A 21,245-nucleotide genomic window follows, 5' to 3' on the forward strand; every position below is an offset into this window, starting at 1 on the left:
CCTCCCTTCCTTCCTTTCTCTCTCTCTTTCTCTCTTTCCTTCCCCCCACCAAGCGAAGTCCTTATTTGGCAAGCTTCTGAACAAGTGAATCTTTGAAAAAGAGGATTTGATTCTCAGTAAATGAAGCCAAAACCTAGGTACTCAAAACTAGTGGCCAGATTGTAGATTGAAGATGTAGGCTAGATAGGGTGCTTGGAAATAGTTCTGTAACTGCAGCCTTTTCTCTGGCAGATAAGGAGTCCTGTGAGCAAGCTTCTGAAGTCAGTGAAGCACCAACTACAGACAGTGATGACATAGTGACACCAGCATCTCTGAAATGTCCTAAGGCAGTAAGTACACTGGGAGATCACTGAGTATGAGACAAGGTTGTAAATAATGACATTGCGCTTAACGGCCACGTAGGTGAAAATAATCCAGTTTTATTTATTTTTTTAAAAGATTTTATCTATCTATCTATCTGAAAGAGAGAGAGCCCAAGTGGGGGAAGCGGCAGGCAGAGGGAGAAGCAGGCTCTCCGCTGAGCAAGGAGCCTGACTCAGGAATCGATCCCTACACCCTGGGATCATGACCCAAGCTGAAGGCAGACGCTTAACCAACTGAGCCTCCCAGGCGTCCCAATAATCCAGTTTTAATGAACCCGGTGGGAAACTGAAGTTATTTAGTTATACATACGTTGTGAATGAATGGAGGTCTCTTGATACAGTCTCTGATGAAAGGATCACTTTCTTGATTTGGTATAAATGAGGACTTGCTTCACTACTTCTCTCCTTTATTTGGATCCCTTGCCTGCCTCCCTCATTGTGTACTGTGATTTATCTCCAGCCTGAGGGATGCCTATTTCCTCAATCCACCTAAGGAGAGCAGGTTTACTTTGAGAGATCGAGGCTAGAAAAGAGGAAAGGATTCTTTGTGGGAAAGCTCAGAAAGGTCATTCAGTTTCTGAAGTTTTTGACCTAACCTTTAAAACTTAAAATTGCAAGTATTTATTAAACATTATCGCCTCAGATCTCTTGTGGAACTAACTGGGGATACCGACACACTGAATATCCATAGGTGTATTTAACAATCGTTGTATTAGAATCTTATGGGTTATAAGTGAGGTAGGAAACAATCTCTCTTGAGCTACTAGAGTGCTCCCTGCACTTTTGCAGGTGCTCAGTAAATATTTGTTGAATGCATGGCTGAATCAAAGATTGAAATCTGATTGTAGATTGTGAACTCCATTAGGAACAATATAAGTATGGCGTAACCTAGAATCAAGTGGTTAGATTATGTGACAGAAACTCTTAAGGTTTGTAAGAATTCAGAAAACTGAAATTATTGCTGCTTTTGTAGAGGTCAGAAAATTCTTCTTTGATAGTCAGAACTTGTACTGAGGATTTGCAGGCAACTAAAGGTATTGGAGTGGGGAGAAACCACTCAAAATCGGTAGACTTAAACAGTTAAGATAACGAATACTTAAGTATATTTTCTTCTGAACTTTCATCTGTCATATCTTTCTTCAGCCATTACATAATTTAATATCCTGAGAAATGCTCATAAGACGGATCAGAGCCATAGGATGTTGGAACTGGACTATGACACCTTAGAGATCATAAAGGAAAAGAAGATTGACTAATCTAATGTGTCCAGGATATAGAGCTAGTTAGCAGAAGAGCTGATCTCCAAAGTTTCTAAACCAAGCCACCTCTCAGATCAAATCAAAAAGCAGTCAGCTGGTCAGCAAATTTTTTTAAAAGATTTTATTTATTTATTTGACAGAGAGAGACAACAAGAGAGGGAACACAAGCAAGGGGAGTGTGAGAGCGAGAAGCAGGCTTCCCGCTGAGCAGGGAGCCCGATGCGGGGCTTGATCCCAGGATCCTGGGATCATGACCTGAGCCGAAGTCAGACGTTTAATGGCTGAGCCACACAGGCGCCCCAAGTTTTTGAACTACAGATCAGACATATTACATTAAAAATATTATTCAAAATTAAAGGCTCCTAAATAAGGTATCTTTCTGGAAAACCTTTGTGGTTTGAGAACTAAGTATGAAAACTGAGCTTACTGGGGTGCTGGGTGGCTCAGTCGGTAGAGCATCCAACTCTTGGTTTTGGCTCCGATCATGATCTCAGGGTCTTGAGAACGAGCCTGCATCAGGCTCTGTGCTCAGCATGGAGTCCACTTAAGATCCTCTCCCTCTTCCCCTCCCCTGCTTGCACTTGCTCTCTCTCGCTCTCTCTCTTAAAATAAAAAGAAAGAAAACTGAGCTTACTTAGCAAAAACTTAGTGTTATTATCAAATTAAATGCACAGCACAGACACATACAGTTGACCTTTGAACAATGTAGGGGTTAGGGACGTGACCCCCCTGAACAGTTGAGAATCCACATGTAACTTTTGACTTCCCCGAAACTTAACTACTGATAACCTACTGTTGACCAGAAGGCTTACCCATTAAACTATTGATTAACTTATTTTTTGTTATGTGTATTGTATACTGTATTCTTATGATAAAGTAAACTATAGAAAAGAAAATGTCATTAAGAAGATCATAAAGAAAAGATTTATAGTACTATACTGTATTTTTTAAAGATTTTATTTATTTGAGAGAGAGCACGTGCACATGCGAGCTGGGAGAGGAGCAGAGGAAGAGGGGCAAGCAGACTTGGGGCTGAGTGCAGAGCCCAGTGTGGGGCTCAGTCTCACGACCCTGAGATCACAACCTGAGCTGAAGTCAAGAGTCTGACACTTAACCGACTGAGCCACCCAGGTGCCCCTGTAGTGTATTTATCAAAAAAAAAGAAAAAATCAGGAGCACCTGGATGGATCCATCAGTTAAGTGTCAGACTCTTGATTTCAGCTCAAGTCTTGATCTCAGGGTCCTGGGGTTGAGGCCTGGGTCAGGCTCCCTGCTCAACGGGGAGTATGCTTATCCCTCTGCCTCTGCCCCTCCCCCCAGCTTGAATGCTCACGCGTGCAATCTCTCTCTCTCTCAAATAAATAAATTTTAAAAAATTAAAACAGTCCACATATAAGAGGACCCAGGTCGTTCAAACCTCTGCTGTTCGAGAGTGGACTATACGCAATCATTATTGCATTTCAGAATAGAGGAGCATAAAAGATCAAAGGGGTGGAAGGACCAGAGATAACACTTAAGCTTTTTTTTTTTGCTTTGTTATGAATAACATTAAACGGTACATGTTTTTCTTTTTAAAAACTTCTTATTTTGGGGGGTGCCTGGGTGGCACAGCAGTTAAGCGTCTGCCTTCGGCTCAGGGCGTGATCCCGGCATTGTGGGATCGAGCCCCACATCAGGCTCCTCTGCTATGAACCTGCTTCTTTCTCTCCCACTCCCCCTGCTTGTGTTCCCTCTCTCGCTGGCTGTCTCTATCTCTGTCAAATAAATAAATAAAATCTTTAAAAAAAATAAAAATAAAAACTTCTTATTTTGAACTATAGATTTGTAAACAGTTGCACAAAAACGTACAGGCAGGTGCCAGGTACCATTCACATAGTTGTTTGCATTTTTTTCTTTTTTGGTACACACTTTTCTGAAATGTGCATTATCTTCAGTAACATTTTGGGAGTCCGTCCATGCTGATGTATTTGGTTATTTCTACTTTATTTCTCGTAACCGCTGATCAGTATCTTGTTAAAATAATATGTGACCTTTTATTTAGACAGACCTCAGTGGGCAATGCTGGTTGAAATTTTATGCTATGTACTTGATACCCATTAACTCACTAAAGCTTCACAGCAGCGCTCTGAGTTAACTCCTTCAACAAGCAATTATGGAGTTACCTGTCTTAATATTTGCCAGGCTCTGTGAACACGAAATGGTGAATAAAACTTTGTTTCCTTCCCTCTTGAATCCTACATTCTACTGAGGGAAAACAGATATAAATCAGTGAGCAAATAAATAAGATTATTTGTTGATTTTAAATACTATGAAGAAAATAATTTGAGGGGTGCCTGGGTGCCTCAGTTAAGCGTCTGCCTTCATTGGGCTCCCTGATCGTTGGGGAGTCTGCTTCTCCCTCAGCAACCCCCCTGCACACTCTCTCTCTCTCTCTCTATCTCAAAATCTTAGAAAAAAGCATTTGAATAATAGTAATGGGAGGGGTTGAGGCACGTGGCTGGCTCAGTCCGTAGAGTGTGCAACTCTTGATCCTGGGGTTGTGAGTTTGAGCCCCATGTTGGGTGTAGAGATTACTTAAAAGTAAAATCTTGAAAAAAAGATGGCAGTGGGAGGGGTTGAGTTAGGTAAAGTGTAAGGAAAGGCTTCTCCGAGGAGGGGACATTTAGATTTTTTTTTTTTATTTGACAGAGAGAGACAGCCAGAGAGAGAGGGAACACAAGCAGGGGGAGTGGGAGAGGAAGAAGCAGGCTCATAGTGGAGGAGCCTGATGTGGGGCTCGATCCCATAATGCTGGGATCACGCCCTGAGCCGAAGGCAGACGCTTAACTACTGAGCCACCCAGACGCCCCTGAGGAGGGGACATTTAAACTGAAATTTGAAGTATGAGAAGGGAAGAGATGGAGGGAAATTGTCTCAGACAGAGGAACTGGCAGATGGGAGGGCCCTGACATAGAAGAGAATTTGGTTTATCTGAGGTACTGGAGATCAACAGATGGTTATATGTCAATAAAACTGGGAAGGAAGAAAGGAAGGGAAGGGGAGGGAAGGGAAGAAGGAAGGGAAGGGAAGAAGGAAGGAAAGGGAAAGGGAAAGGAAAGAAAGGGAAAGGAAGAACACTGCAAAATAAAATTTCTTAGCCAGACTTTGTAAATGAGCCCTGACAGGAACAAATATTGATGACCACACCTCGTCACTTTTGTTGTTGTACAACCAGGTTAACTACAATAAAAGTGGGAAAAGAGGGGAAAAAAATAATGTCACAGTGAACATCTCTGTTCACATGTATCTTTGTGTATTTGGCCAATGTTTTTGTGGGATAGATTCCTAGAAGTGGAACTGCTGGTTTTAAAAGGAACGTGCACTTGCACTTTTGATGCTTACCGCCAAATGATCAGCCCCCAAATGATACCACTGTCACCCTACAGTGGCCTTTCCCCTGCCCCCCGAGAATTCTCAGTTCCTGATTTTAATGGAATGAGAGTGTTTGTAAGGGAAGGAATCAAAAGTAATTTTGAAAAATTTATGTCCAGGTGGCTTGGAGAGATAACGAAACAATGGAGGGGTGTGCCAAATGCCAGGACCACGGGGGCTGGTGAGGCCAACTTGTGGTCCTAGAATGTAGGGAACTTACAGCCTGGGAGGTGCTATCCCCAGAAGTAGAATGTGACACAAATGTAAATTAAAATTTCCTAGTGTCCACATGAAAAGTGTGAAAAGAAACAAGTTACTTTTATTTTTTTTTATTTTTTTTTTAAAGATTTTATTTATTTATTCGACAGAGACAGAGACAGCCAGCGAGAGAGGGAACACAAGCAGGGGGAGTGGGAGAGGAAGAAGCAGGCTCATAGCGGAAGAGCCTGATGTGGGGCTCGATCCCATAACGCTGGGATCACGCCCTGAGCCGAAGGCAGATGCTTAACTGCTATGCCACCCAGGCGCCCCAACAAGTTACTTTTAATAATATATTTTATTTAACCTAGTGTATCTAAGATATTATCATTTCAGTATGAAATTAATATAAACAATTATTGGGACACCTTACATTTGTTTTTTTCCTGCAAAGTCTCCAAAATCCTGTGAATTTTACACTGACAGCACATCCCAATTCAGATTAGCTACATTTCAAGTACTCAGTAGCCACGTGTGGCTACTGGCTATTGTATCATAGAGCATAACTGTGGGCCATATTTTCCAACTGGAAATTGACATCCCTAGGCCATGGAATCAAAATAGCGGGTCCCAGCCAGCACTCAAAACGAACAAAAAGCAGGAAAAAATAAAATACAAAATAATAGTTTGCATCACACCTATTAAGATTGTTTAAGGAGACTTTTATTTCAGTGATTTCTTTTTATACACACATATAAATACGCATAGGCTGAGTTTTACAGTTTGAAGCTCACTGGTCTGGTGGTGGTTCATTTTTAACTATGGGGGAGAAAATGTCCATCCTCATTAAGCATTGGAGGCTCTTCTTTCCTCTTTCCTCTTTTTTTTTTTCCGTAAGATGTTGCTGGAGATCGTTCAGGTACTTATATAGCTATGAACACTTTCCTCTTTCTTCCAGACCTCAGTGTTTCCTAAAGTGTGTTCTTTGGAAAATTAAGCCCAACCATGTTCAGGAAAAAAACAGAAGTGATTGTATAGTCAAATATGTTTGGAAAAACTACCTTTGTATCACCCTCTAAAAGTGTCCTGATGCATACTAGCATGTTAAAGCCCATAAGTCCAGTTAGAGAAAGCTGATGACTTTGTTAATCTTGATTTTCCAAAATGTGTGGTTTTTTTTAAAGATTTACTGATTTATTTTCAAGAGGAAGAGTGAGTGGGAGGAGGGGCAAAGGGAGAGGGAGAGAATCTCAAGCACACTCTGTCCCCGCTAAGCAGGGAGCCTGATGCAGGGCTCGATCCTGCGACCCTGATATCGTGACGTGAGCCAAAACCAAGAGTCAGACACTGAAGTGACTGAGCCACGCAGGCGCGCCTCCAAAATGTATTTGATCACAGAACCACTCATTTGTGAAACACCTATATTTCAGACACACCTTTGAGAAGTTCTGCTTCATTTTTATTGAAACTATAGGGCATAGGGTTCTCAGCTTAAAAATAATTGCAACAGGGGAGTCTGAGTGGCTCAGTCGGTCAGCTGTCTTTGTTTTGGCTCAGGTTATTATCTCGAGGTTGTGAGATTGAGCCCGCATCGGGCTCTGTACTCAGCGCAGAGTCTGTCTGCCTGAGATTCTCTCTCTCCCTCCGCTCTTCCCCCTACTCATACGCTCTCTCTCTAAAATACATAAATAAATAACATCTTTTTAAAAATTAAAAAAAAATTGCAACAGTGGCATGTGAGAACTTTCTAGGGTGATGGTTCTGTATCTTGAATGCGGAGTTGATTACACACTTGTATATATTTGTCAAAACCGCACACTAGGTGTTGTATTTTACTGTGCGTGTATTATACATAAATGTTAAAAAGTTAAACAGAGGGACCCCTGGGTGGCTCAGTCGGTTAAGCGTCTGCTTCCGGCTCAGGTCATGGTCCCAGGGTCCTGGGATTGAGCTCCGCACTGGGCTCCCTGCTTCTCCCTCTCGCCCTGCCCCTCCCCCTCTTGCCCCCTGCTTGTGCACTCATGCTCTCTATCTCAAATAAATAAACTCTTTTTAAAAATTAAAAAATAAAAGTTAGGGGGCGCCTGGGTGGCACAGCGGATTAGTGTCTGCCTTCGGCTCGGCGTGATCCCGGCATTCTGGGATCAAGCCCCACATCAGGCTCCTCCGCTATGAGCCTGCTTCTTCCTCTCCCACTCCCCCTGCTTGTGTTCCCTCTCTCGCTGGCTGTCTCTATCTCTGTCGAATAAATAAATAAAAGTTAGATTGTCAGCAGCCTCCCTAGGCAGCATGATTTAAGAGTGGCTTTTACACTTTTTTAATGACGGTCACTGTAAGAAATACATTTCTACCTTGTGCCCAGTACAGTCATATATTAAAAAAAGCTTTAAGAAACAGGGCTTACCTTTACCATTTGCCCTGAACTCTCATATTTTCTGTTCTATTCCATCCCATTCTGTCCTAGCCTATCTTATTCTTTCATTTAAAAAAAATGCTAGTGAGCGCGCTCATTGCACTACTGGGTGTTTACCCCAAAGATACAGACGTAGTAAAGAGAAGGGCCATATGCACCCCAATGTTCATAGCTGCATTGTCCACAATAGCCAAATCATGGAAGGAGCCGAGATGCCCTTCAACAGATGACTGGATTAAGAAGCTGTGGTCCATATATACAATGGAATATTACTCAGCTATCAGAAAGAACGAATTCTCAACATTTGCTGCAACATGGACGGCACTGGAGGAGATAATGCTAAGTGAAATAAGTCAAGCAGAGAAAGACAATTATCATATGATTTCTCTCATCTATGGAACATAAGAACTAGGATGATCGGTAGGGGAAGAAAGGGATAAAGAAAAGGGGGGTAATCAGAAGGGGGAATGAAACATGAGAGACTATGGACTATGAGAAACAAACTGAAGACTTCAGAGGGGAGGGGGTGGGGGAATGGGATAGACTGGTGATGGGTAGTAGGGAGGGCACGTATTGCATGGTGCACTGGGTGTTATACGCAACTAATGAAGCATCAAACTTTACATCGGAATCTGGGGATGTACTGTATGGTGATTAACACAATATAAATAAAATAAAATTAAAAAAAAAAAAATGCTAGTGAAACCCGCCTAGCTGACCCGTAAGTGTCATAAACCCACATTTTGGAAACACAACGGTTTTCATGATGGGGATTGTAGGAGGGTTGTGGGAGCGCTGTTGAGAGGGCAACACCAAGTAGCTTTATTTTCAAGAGTCACCCAGGCTGTTCCGATGTAGATTTGTTGAAGATTACTGCCTTCTGGGCTTCCTAGGAGAAGGCCCAGGAACTCCGCCTGCTTCTTAAGAGAAGCAAAGATGGGGGTGGGGGGTAGATCTTTGGAGAAGTGAGGGCGTCGGCCTGGCAACCTAGGGGACAAGAGAGTACCCCCACGTGATAAGGGAGAACTGTGGCTGGTTGGGGCCATCCTGGATCGACTCCCTACTAGTGTCGTGACAGCACTTGCGGCCACACCGTGGAAGGGGAGGACTTCACTTTGCCCTCAGCTTCTGTCTTGAGACTAGAGAGATGTCAGCCATCCCCCTGGTGTCCCTAACGCAAAAATGGACACAGGGACAGTGCAAAGAGAGGACGGAGGCTGTGGCAGCAACTCTGAGGTGGGGCTGGGAGGACTGGTGTTGCCGTGAGGGGGCAGGCTGGTCGGCGGCCTGCTCTGTGGTGTGCACTTAGTGGGTGCAGGAAGCTCTGGGTGGCGGCTTTACCTGTAAATTGATTCTGAAGGATATGTGGGCGGGGGCAACCCTCTAGGGTCCCCTCCCTCTTCGGAGCTCCGTGCTATCGCTCAATAAACTTTGCTGCCCGCCAAATTAAAAATAAAAAAGGATATGCTAGATGGATCATGGCTGTGCTTGCTGTCTGAGGGAGTAATGTGTTCGTTAGATGGGGTAGAAAGACTTGCAGCATCGCTAACCTGTAGGAGGTAAATAAGTATTTTCCTTGTCAGGGTTCGGAGAAGATGTGCATTGAAATCATCTCCCTGGCCTTCTACCCAGAGGCTGGAGTGATGTGTGATGAGAGCGTCAAGCAGGTGTACGTAGAGTACAAGTTCTACGATCTACCCTTGTCGGAGACGGAGACCCCAGTGTCCCTGAGGAAGCCACAGGCGGGAGAAGAGATCCACTTCCACTTCAGCAAAGGTGAGGCATCCCTTGTGCTTCCAGTGGGGTGGAGGCAACCATTTTATTTATCAAAGTGATATATGCATATGGTTTTACTTACTTGTTTTTTGTTTTTTTATTATTTTTAATTGTTTTAATTCCAGGATAGTTAACATGCAGTTGGTACGTTAGTTTTAGGTACAACATAGTGCTTCAGCAATTGTATGCATTATTCAGTGCTCATCATGGCGAGCATACCCTTAAATCCCCAACACCTATTTCCCCCGTCCCCCACCCACCTCCTCTCCAGTAACCCTCTGTTCTCTATACGTAAGAGTCTGATTTCTTGATTTGTCTCTTTTTTTTCCTTTGTTCATTTGTTTTGCTTCTTAAATTCCGCACATAAGTGAAATCATATGGTATTTGTCTTTTTCTGACTGACTTATTTAGCTTAGTCTTACACTCTCTAGATCCATCCACAGGGGCTGCACCAGTTTGCATTCCCACCAACAGGGCAAGAGGGTTTCTTTTTCTCCACATCCTCGCCAACACTTGATGTTTCTTGTTTTGATTTTAGCCATTCTGACAGGTATGAGGTGATATCTCACTGTGGTTTTGATTTACATTTCCCTGATAATGAGTGATTTTGAACATCTTTTCATGCATCTGTTGGCCATCTGTATGTCTACTCTGGAGAATGTTCATGTCTTCTGCCCATTTTTTAATTAGATTATTTCTTTTTTGAGTGTTCAGTTCTTTATGTATTTTGGATATAAACCCTGTACCGGGTATGTCATGTGCAAATATCATCTTCCATTCAATAGGTTGCCTTTTAGTTTTGTTGATTATTTCCTTCACTGTGCAGAAGCTTTTTATTTTAATGTAGTTCCAGTAATTTATTTTTGCTTTTATTTCAAGTGGAGGGGCAGAGGGAGAGGAAGAGAGAAACCCAAGCAGACTCCATGCTGAGTGCAGAGCCCGACTCAGGGCTTGATCCCACGACCCCTAGATCATGACCCGACCTGAATCAAGAGTTGGATGCCCAACCAGTTGTGCCACCCGGGCACCCCACCATGTATCTTTTCTGATCACAATGCTATGAAACTAGAAATCAACCGTAAGAAAAAAAATTAGAGCACAAATACATGGAGGTTAAATAACATGTTATTAAATGATGAATGGGTCGACCCAGAAATCAAAGAGGAAATAAAAAAAATACATGGGGACAAATGAAAATGCAATGGTTCAAAACATAGGAGACATACCTAGAAAGAAGTCACTACGGCTGATATCTAAGAAATTACTGCCTGTGCTCTCTTCTAGGATTTTTATAGTTTCAAGTCTCACATTTAAGTCCTTAATCTATTTTGAGTTTGTTTTTGTGTATGATGTAAGAAAGTGGTCCAGATTCACTCTTTTGCATGTAGCTGTCCTGTTTTCCCAACACCATTTGTTTGATGAGACTTTTTCTTGTTGCATATTTTTGCTTCCTTTGTCAAAAATTAATCGGCCATATAATCATGGGTTTTTTTCTGAGCTTTCTATTCTGTTCCATTGATCTGTGTGTCTGTATTTGTGCCAGTACCATGCTGTTTTGATTACTACAGCTTTGTAGTATATCTTGAAATCTGGGAGATTGTAATACTTCTAGCTTTGTTATTCTTTTTCAAGATCATTCTGCCTATTTGGGGTCTTTTGTGGTTCCATACAAATTTTAGGAATATTTGTTCTAATTCTGTGAAGAATGCTGTTGGTATTTTGGCAAGGATTACATTAAATCTGTAGATTGCTTTGGTTAGCATAGACATTTTAACAATATTTGTTCTTCCAATGAATGAACATAGAATATCTTTCCATTTGTTTCTGTCATCTTCAATTTCTTTCATCATTGTTTTATATTTTCAGAATACAGGTTTTCACCTCCTTGGTTAAGTTTATTCCTAGGTATTTTATTGTTTTTGGTGCAGTTGTAAATGGGATTGCTTTCTTAATTTCTTTTTCTTTTTTTTTTTTGTTTTTTTGTTTTTTGTTTTTTTAAAGATTTTATTTATTTATTCTACAGAGATAGAGACAGCCAGCGAGAGAGGGAACACAAGCAGGGGGAGGGAGAGGAAGAAGCAGGCTCATAGCGGAGGAGCCTGATGTGGGGCTCGATCCCATAACGCTGGGATCACGCCCTGAGCCGAAGGCAGACGCTTAACCGCTGTGCCACCCAGGCGCCCCTTAATTTCTTTTTCTGTTGCTTCATTATTAGTGTATAGAAATGCAACGAGGTGTGCCTGGGTCGCTCAGTCAGTTAAGCATCTGACTCTTAATCTCAGCTCAGGTCTTAATCTCAGGGTTGTGAGTTCAAGCCCAGTATTGAGCCTACTTAAATAATAATAATAATAGTAATAATAATAACAATAAAGAAATGCAACAGATTTCTGTATATTGATTTTTTATCCTGTGACCTTACTAAATCCGTTTATCAGTTCTAATAGTTTTTTGGTGGAGTATTTAGGATTTTCTATATATAGTATCATGCCATCTACAAATAGTGAAAGTTTTACTTCTTCCTTACCAATTTGGATGATTTTTATTCCTTTTTCCTATCTGATTGCTGTGGCTAGGACTTCCAATACTGTGTTGAATAAAAGTGGTGAGAGTTAACATCTTTGTCTTATTCCTGGTCTTAGGGCAAAGCTCTTAGTTTTTCACCATTGGGTATGATGTTAGCTGTGGGTTTTTCATATATGGCCTTTATTATGTTGAGGAATGTTCCCCTTAAACCTACTTTGTTGAGGGGTTTTATCATGAATAGATATTGTACTTTGTCAAATGGTTTTTCTCCATTTATTGAAATGATCTTTTATTGATGTGATATACCACATTGATTGATTTACAAATATTGAAACACTCTTGTATCCTGGAAATAAATCCCACTTGGTCATGGTGAATGATTTTTTTTAATGTATTGTTGGATTTGGTTTGCTAATATTTTGTTGAGGATTTTTGCATCTATGTTCATTAGAGACATCGGCCTGTAGTTCTCTTTCTTTGTAGTGTCTTTATCTGGTTTTGAAATCAGGGTAATGCTGGCCTCATAGAATGAGTTTTTAAGTTTTCCTACCTCTTCTATTTTTTGGAATAGTTTGAGAAGAATAGGAATTAATGCTTCTTTAAATGTTTGATATAATCCACCTGTGAAGCTGTCTGGTCCTGGACTTGGGATTTTTTTTTTAAACTGATTCAATTTCATTGCTGGTAATTGGTCTGTTCAAATTTTCTGTTTCTTCCTGAATCAGTTTTGGGAGGTTATATGTTTCTAGGAATTTGTTTCTTCCAGGTTGTCCAATTTGTTGGTGTATAATTTTTCCTAATAGTCTCTACAATCCTTTGTATTTCTGTGGTGTCAGTTGTTTTTTCTCCTCTTTCATTTCTGATTTTGTTTATTTGAGTCCCCCCCTGCTTTTTGGTGAGTCTAGCTAAAGTCTTATCAATTTTGTTCATCTTTTCAAAGAACAAGCTCCTGGTTTCATTGATCTGTTCTATTGGCTTTTAAAGTTTCTATTTCTTTAATTTCTGCTCTAATCTTTACTATTTCCTTCCTTCTACTGTTTTTGGATTTTGTTTATTCTTTTTTTAGTTGCTTTAGGTATAATGTTAGGGTTTTTTTTTGAAATTTTTCTTGCCTCTTGAGTTAGGTCTGTATTCTTATAAACTTCCCTCTTAGAACAGCTTTTGCTGCATCCCAAAGTTTTTGAACCATTTTGTTTTCATTCGTCCCCATGTATTTTTTAAATTCCTCTTAGATTTCTGAGTTGACCCATTCATCATTTACTAGCATGTTATTTAACCTCCATGTATTTGTGCTCTTTCCAGATTTTTTCTTGTGGTTGATTTCTAGTTTCATAGCATTGTCAGAAAAGATACATGGTGGGGTGCCTCGGTGGCACAATTGGTTGGGCATCCAACTCTTGATTCAGCTCAGGCCATGATCTTGGGGTTGTGGGATCGAGCCCTGAGTCAGGCTCTGCACTCAGCATGGAGTCTGCTTGGGTTTCTCTCTTCCTCTCCCTCTGCCCCTCCCACTTGTGCACTCAATCTCTGTCTCTCTCTCTCTCTCTCTCTCAAATAAATACATCTTAAAAAAAAAAAAAAGAAAAGTTACATGGTATGACTGATCTTTTTGGATTTGAGACTTATTTTGTGGCCTAATATGTGATCTATTTTGGAGACTGTTCCATGTACACTTGAAAAGAATGTGTATTCTGCTGTTTGGGGATGGAATGTTCTGAACATATCTGTTAAATCCATCTGGTCCAATGTGTCATTCAAAGCCACTGTTTCCTTGTTGATTTTCTGTTTGGATAATCTGTCCACTGATGTAAGTGGGGTTATGCATATGGTTTTAAAATATCAAATAGGCCTAGAAAGATTTTTAATTAAAATTAAACATTCCCTTTTTCCATCCCTTCCCACAAATGACTCCCTGTTGTCCGCCCTATCCTCCTCAGTCCACTACACCTCTTTTCACTTTTTCCTGCTATTTCTTGTTATTTAACTCCATGTTTCTGAGTAATATTTCTGTTGCAATTTCCTGACTCACCAAGTTTAGATAATAACTGCTGCTTCCTATCATGACACATAAAATTTATCTCTTACACTATACCCATGTTCCCTTCCTCCCATATAGTTGGATCATAACTTTCATTTAATCCAATCTTGTTTCATTATGGATATGTAAATATTAATTCTTACAGAACCAAGTAGGATGCCACGTTTGTAATACTTTTTTTAATTTATTATTTTGTCTCAGTTTTTCATTTGCTCTATCTTCATAATGCCCATGGTAATTCTTTTCATATCCTCCAACGGCCTTTCCAAGTTTTCAAGTAATCAAGCCTGTCAAATGTATCAGTTTTTTTCCTTGAAGACCTCTCTTCAGCCCACCATTCAGCTATTATCTTACTGCTGCCATTTGGAGAATTTGATTTAATTCTCTCCTGTACTGGATTTCTTGTCTCCTGGGTTCTCTGTCATCCTCTGATTCACTTTTATATTTTAATGGGTCGTTTTTTTCTGGTAGCTTTTAAAGAAAGAGTACATTGGAAGGAAACATTTTGAGACCATCATGTATGAAATCTCTTTATTCTACTCATATTTAATTGATAATTAGACCAAGTGTAGAAATCTATTTGGAAAACATTTTTATTCAGAATTGCAAAGGAGTTGGTCCATGGTTTTTGCCAGGAGTCTAACCTTTGTATGAAAACTACCTATACCTGTCCAGAAGACTTGAACATTTTATTTATCTTTACCTTTAGTGTTCTTAAATTTTAGAATAATGTGTACATTTTTCCTGTAATTGTTCTAGCTATTCAGGGGACTCTTTCAATCCAATCTGGAAGCTCATGGCTTTTAGTTCTGGGAAATTTTATTGCATTTTTGTGATAATTTTGCCGCCAGGATTTTCTCATTTTCTTAGAGTTCTTGATCTTCCAAATTCATCGTCTAATTTTCTCATTTTCTTCCTATGATCCTACCTCTACTTTTTCTTTCTATTTTTGGGAAATTTCCTTAATTTGTTTTAAGATTTTATTTTGAAGTATGGCTCAGTAGGTTAAGTAACTGACTCTTGATTTTGGCTGAGGGACATCCTCAGGGTTGTGAGACTGATCTCCGCATCAGGCTCCATGCCCAGCGTGGATTCTCTCTCTCCCCACCCCGCCCCTTCCCCCTACTCCCTCTCTAAAAAAAAAAAAAAAAAAAGATTTTATTTTTAAGTAATCTCAAGTAATCTGTACATCCAATGTGAGGCTCAAACTTACAACCCCAAGATCAAGAGGTGCACGCTCTACCAACTGAGCCCCAGGTGCCCCTTAAATAGGTGTAGTCTTTTTCTCTTTTAAGTAAACTCTACCCCCAACCTGGGCTCAAACTCACAAGCCTTGATCAAGAGTCTCTACCAACTGACCCAGCGAGGTGCCCCCTCGATTTTCCTTAATTTTATCTTCCAGTCATTTAAAATTTACCTTTAATTTCTAAGAGCTGTTTGTTGTTGTCTGTTCTTTCTCCCCCCCCTTAATTATATCCTGTCCTTATAGGAGGTAGTTTATTTCTTGTATAGAATAAATTCTGAGGGGGGCAGTCCAAGGCTGAGGATACGCGATCCTGGCAGGGTCCAAACTCCTATCCTGCCTTCTGGTCAACCTGGTGCCTGTCTTCCATCCTTAATGGCTGCCAGGGAAGGGAAGGATGCCTCCCAGTTGAGCCTGTTAATCATGTTTCACATAACACAATAGCCGGAAGTCAATCGTGTAGCCAAACCTAGCTAAAATAGAGGCTGGGACACATAAGCTAATGTATTTGAGGCTGCAGCATTCCCGTATAAAAAGGAGGAGGAGGGCCGGGTGGGTGTGGGGACAGGTGCCGTCAGTTGAACCTGCTGTGTAAAACTCAAACCTGTAGGCGGCCCTAAAATATCTGTCTCCTGAATTCTTCCAGCTGTAGAGTGGGGGGGGCACGTTTATCTTGGGACAATGACAGAACAGCTTTCAATGCAGATCGGAAAGCTTCCTTTTTATCAGGGTCAACAAAGTTTTTCTTAAAGGGCCAGATGGCAAATATTTTAGGCTTTGTGGACCAAATGGTGTCTGTCACAGCTGTTCAACTCCGTCACTGTAGTTGGAAAGCAACCATAGATAATATGTAAACAAATAGGCATTGGCTGTATTCAGTAAAAACTTTATTTACCAAAACAGGTGGCCCACCCATGAGCCCTAGCTTGCCAGCCTCTTTTCTGTCACGGTTTTACATGTATCACTTATGAAAGTCTTCGTGCCCAAATAGCAACAGCGTATGATTCTTTGCTTTTCTCCTCTCTTATCTTCATACAGTGATAGACCTGGACCCACTGGAACAAAAAGGCCGAAGGCAGTTTCTGTTCGCCATGCTGAACAGACAAGATCCTGAGCAGGGACGGTAAGCACCTGCTTTCCACTTTGAAAGGAGGGAGATATTATCCACACAGGAATTCATTTGGAGTTTAAGTTTGGTTTTGTGCTGATATTGAATATTCTGATACTTCTTTCGTATTAATTTACTGAAGGGATTTCTCATCTCCGTGAGTCTAATTTATGTTTGCAGCTGCCTGATAAACTGTATGAATCTCATCAGCGTAGTTCCTCTCTCACCCATGCCAGCCCGAGAGACACTGTGTTGGTGGCGGCAAGTACTTGAATACTAACAGTGCTCTATGAGGAATGGACAAAACCCTTTGACATTCTCAGATCATTTCTCACAAACACGGTACCATTGCTAGCTTACCAAATATTACATCTTTATAATATTAATTTCCTATTTAGTTTTTAAGTAGGCTCCATGCCCAGCATGGAGCCCAACGTGGGGCTTAAACTCACGACCCGCAGGTCAAGACCAGAGCTGAGATTAAGTGTTGGACGCTTCATCGACCAAGCTACCCAGGCACCCCCATATTTAGATTTTTAAAATTATTTCTCTACAGGATTACTTCAACTTTGACGTAACTGAAGTAAATTCGAGGTGTACTATCAATTTTAGGAAAGCGTCCTTGTTATTCCTCTGAGGAGGCCTCCGTTTAGAAGTTCCCGATGAAATGCACAGGACATAGTTATACTAAGAAAATTATTCGCTGTTTAGCTGAAATTTGAAATTCAAATTTAAGTGGGCATCTGTTTGGGGTTTTTTGGTTTTGGCAAGATCTAGCAATGTTGCCTCCTTTTCAAGTGTGTGGGTAAGAAGTAATACAGGGCTGGTGTTTTAGCCCAATAAATTTGTTTAATTTGCATTTACTTTGTCTCCAGTTAGTCATAGAGAGGACTGAGAAAGGAGCCACGGAAATAAACAGTGACTGACTCCAGTGTCACTGTGTACTTAAGCAGATAGCAGCTTACTGGTAACTTTTGGGAATGGAAAGCGTTTTGGTCGTTTCCCTTCTGCATCAATGTTAAATTTAGTTATCTTCTTTTTTTCTCTCAGCATTCCTAGAATACTCTCTTTCTTTATTCCCTTACAGTGGTAGCTTTTTTTCTTTTCTTTTTGTACCTTCTATTTGATTTTAGATTTCGATTGATCTTACCTTTCTTTTTGCTGGCGTCGTACAGTACACAGAACATTGGCTTTGTAATCAGAGACCTGGTTTTGAATCCTGACTCTTCCACTTACTAGCTCTGCGATCTCTGAAAATTACTTTACTTGAAGGCTTCTGTGAGGATACAACTGAAATAATGTAGTTTATCTAAAGCATATGGGGATGCCTGGGTGGCTCAGTCAGTTAGACATCTGATACTTGATCTCAGCTCAGGTCTTGATCTCAGGGTCGTGAGGGAATGAGTAATTAATGAAGAATGAATGCATGCATGCATGTAGGTATTTGGAATTGTGCCCTGTACGTGGAAAAGGGAAAATCGGGGTCAGGGAGTCAGCATTATCCCTTTGGATTGTTGAAGTTCTCAGTAAGGATACTGAAGAATCATCACAAATGAATATTGCTTTATGAGCTAAGAATGTATCTCAGAAGATTTTCTTTTTAGCTTCATCCTTTAAATGCACCAAGTCCTTACTCTGTCGCCATTATAGTGGTGTAAAATGGAGGCAAGGGAAGTGATTCAGGGAAAACACTGAGTAGTGTATTACTTTTCTCTCTCTTTTTTTTAAATTTTATTTATTTATTTGACAGAGATAGAGACAGCCAGCGAGAGAGGGAACACGAGCAGGGGGAGTGGGAGAGGAAGAAGCAGGCTCATAGCGGAAGAGCCTGATGTGGGGCTCGATCCCATAACGCTGGGATCACGCCCTGAGCCGAAGGCAGACGCTTAACCGCTGTGCCACCCAGGCGCCCCTACTTTTCCCTTTATATATGTATTTTAAGCCTTAGAGTATCAACATTACTGAGTTAAATGGAATTTTCCCCCCTTTAGTTTAAAGTTTACAGTGGTAAGTGATCCTATGGATGATGAAAAGAAAGAATGTCAAGAAGTGGGATACGCGTTTCTGGAACTGTGGCAGAACATGGAATCAGGAAAAGACGGTGTAGAGCAAGGTCTAGACAGTGAGTAATAAATTTCGATGCTTCTCAGTTTCACTTATTTCTAAGGAAATCAGCCTAATCACGAATACTTTCCCTGTTTTACCTTCAGTATAGAATTACCACTATGAAGTTGATGATACAAACTGGATCCAAATCCTTACAGCTGTATTGATTTCTAGATCGAGCATGAGAGTGGTCAGTTGTGTATTTTAGCCCATGTACCTCACGACAACTAGAATACAATCTTTTATGAGTCTCGTGTTTGAAATAGGGGAATTTCAAAGGCCAGTTCTTTTAATTTCAGTCATATTTAAAGATCAGAATTCCTGATTTCTCTTAAGCATATAGTTTGTAAAGGCAGCGAACATCCTCTTTTAACGTGGGACCCTTCACCCAGTCTCTTCAACACACACCCACTCTCCTGCTCCCTCACACCCCGTGGTATTTCTCAGAGTTGTTTGCAGGCTGTTGTTTTTCTGGTTACCAAATCTTAACCGTCCCGCTTCAGAAGTGTCTTGACTGCATCCCCACCTCCACCCCATTTCCATCTGCTACAGTGTTTCTCTACAAAGTCTGATCATCACATTCTTTTTAAATCCATTTTTAACTGTGTTTGCTGCGAGACTGGCAGGCTTTAAAAATATCTGCCTTCGGATGCCTTTAGGTGGGCCTGTTCCGCCAGCCCCCACTGCTCTTACCCTGCGTGCCTGGGACTTCACGCTTCCCTTGTCTGGGAGGCTGTAGTGGGCCCCGAAGATTACTCACTAGACCAGTGGTTTTCAAACCGCCAGTCCTAACCAACCAATGGGTGGTGAAATAAAATTAGTAAGTCATGACCAGAACGGGGGGGGGGCTGCAGAAAATATCAGAGTATCTGATGTACGTGGGTATTGAGTCATGATATAAAATTATAGTGAGATTTGAGGACTCCTCTTCAGACCAGGGGCTACAGAGTTCCAACTAGCTGGTAGACAAGAGTCTTCACTTTATTCCCCTAGTGACTCTCCAAGTGAGGTGCCGGGCAAGTTGTGTGACCTGTGTCGGTCTCCTCAACTGCAAGATGAGAAGAACAGCAGTTGCTCCCTCACAGGCACGTCCCGAGGATTGAGGGAATGCTGAAGGGAAGGCTTGCGGGAGAGGAGTGTTTAGGAGGGCGCTGCCTCGCTGGCACATGGCCAGTGGAGGGGGGAGGGGTGTCTGTCACCCGTTTTCCCGCTCACACTCCCCAATTCGATTCCTGAACCCATTCCTGACATGCTGCGCCCTTCCTGGCTTCTGGGCACTGGTACAGAAGGAACATCCCCTGAAGCCTTTTCTAGTCATTACCCTAAAGCCTATGAATAATGTCTCAATTATTTTGATTTTTTTAAACATCAAAAGAAAAATTTATAGTAATTTACTATGGCTGCCCTTCCTTCCGCTCAGGCTTTAATCATGTTGGTCTGATTTGAAAAACAAAACACTGCTTTCTAGCCCTTCAGCTACCTTCTCTCTTAGCACTTTCAAACTCTGCTCATTGAAATACTTGCTTGAATATTTATCGGTCAGTGCAGTGCTATTCTGGCACCTACACTGTTCAGTTCAGATCAAGTTTTCATCCAAACGCTTTTTGACTCTGTTCTTACCAATTTTCCTAATTGTCCAATCCAATTGGTTTATTCATCCTACTTGACCTTTTAAAATCTCTAATATTATTGCTCATTCTTTTTAAATGCCATTCTCCCTTTTTTACTCCATTTGACTTTCCATATCACTCTGTGGGGATCCTCCTGTTTCTTTACAGGGTCTTCTTCCCGGGTTTGAACATTGGGCTTCTCCTGGCTCACTTCTTGGCCTTTTTTTCTCTCCATATACCCTCTTCCTGGGAGTTTGCATTCACTCCCAGGATTTTAATTCTAATCTAAAAATGATCACAAATCTAGGTTTCCAGTCCAGATTTTTAATAAAATCTAGACTTAACGGTAGACCAACATTCACTACTTCTATGTTCCCTTAGTACCTAAAACTTGACTATAACTTTGTACCTTGTGTTCCCTCTTACCCACCATCCAGGTATCTAAATTAGAATGGTCATCCTTGATTCTAGCCTACTCCTCACTCCCAACATTTAATCACATTATTTTTAGCTCTCGAATGTTCTGAATCTGTCCTTACCTCTCCATCCCATTATACTTCAGACTCCTTCAACTCTCCTGAATTACTGCAACAGCCTCGTAACTACACTCCCGGATCTACTCATGCCCCCAGTTATATTCTCCAAATAATGGGCCATTTTTCTAGAACCCAAATAAAAATCACCACTTCTACACTTCAGTTAAAACCAGGTCCCTTAGAAGACAATCAAGGCCCTTTACGATCTGGCCCCTGCTTATCTGTACTGATTCACTTTTCTTATTTTTTAAGATTTCTTTATGAGAGTGAGTGCACGCACGTGCATATGGAAGTCGGGGGAGAGCCAGAGGGACAACGTCCCAAGCCAGTTCCCCGTTGAGCAAGGAGCCCGACGCAGGACTCGGTCTCACAACCCTGAGCCAAAATCAAGATTTGGATACTTAACTGACTGAGCACCCGAGGCGCCCCATATACACAGCTTCGCTTCTGCCGCTCCTTGCAGCTTTCCAAACTTGTCGGGTTCTCATGTCTTGGCCTGTGCTTAGAATAGCTCAGGGATTGTCTCCTGCGGGCCTTTTCCAACTCCTCCACCCTGGGTGAGGGGCCCCTTCTGCATGTTCCCAAAGCCCCTTGCATACTGCACTGACTGTGCGCCCCCTTCTTTCTGCTAGACTGCACCCCCTACGAAATGAGGCTGTGAC

General features: G+C 41.4%; 1 protein-coding gene across 1 annotated transcript in view; it reads left to right on the forward strand.

The window, feature by feature from the left end:
• The window catches only part of LOC100467875 (RPGR interacting protein 1), a 46,605-nt gene that overhangs the window by 22,898 nt on the left and 2,462 nt on the right, over positions 1-21,245 (forward strand). Inside the window, 4 exon segments of the mRNA XM_034648613.1 lie at positions 232-329; positions 9,227-9,419; positions 16,262-16,346; positions 18,323-18,453. Coding sequence (XP_034504504.1) covers positions 232-329; positions 9,227-9,419; positions 16,262-16,346; positions 18,323-18,453 — 507 coding nt within the window.

The sequence above is a fragment of the Ailuropoda melanoleuca genome, chromosome 20, assembly GCF_002007445.2.
Source record: "Ailuropoda melanoleuca isolate Jingjing chromosome 20, ASM200744v2, whole genome shotgun sequence".
In the NCBI taxonomy this organism is placed as follows: Eukaryota; Metazoa; Chordata; class Mammalia; order Carnivora; family Ursidae; genus Ailuropoda; species Ailuropoda melanoleuca.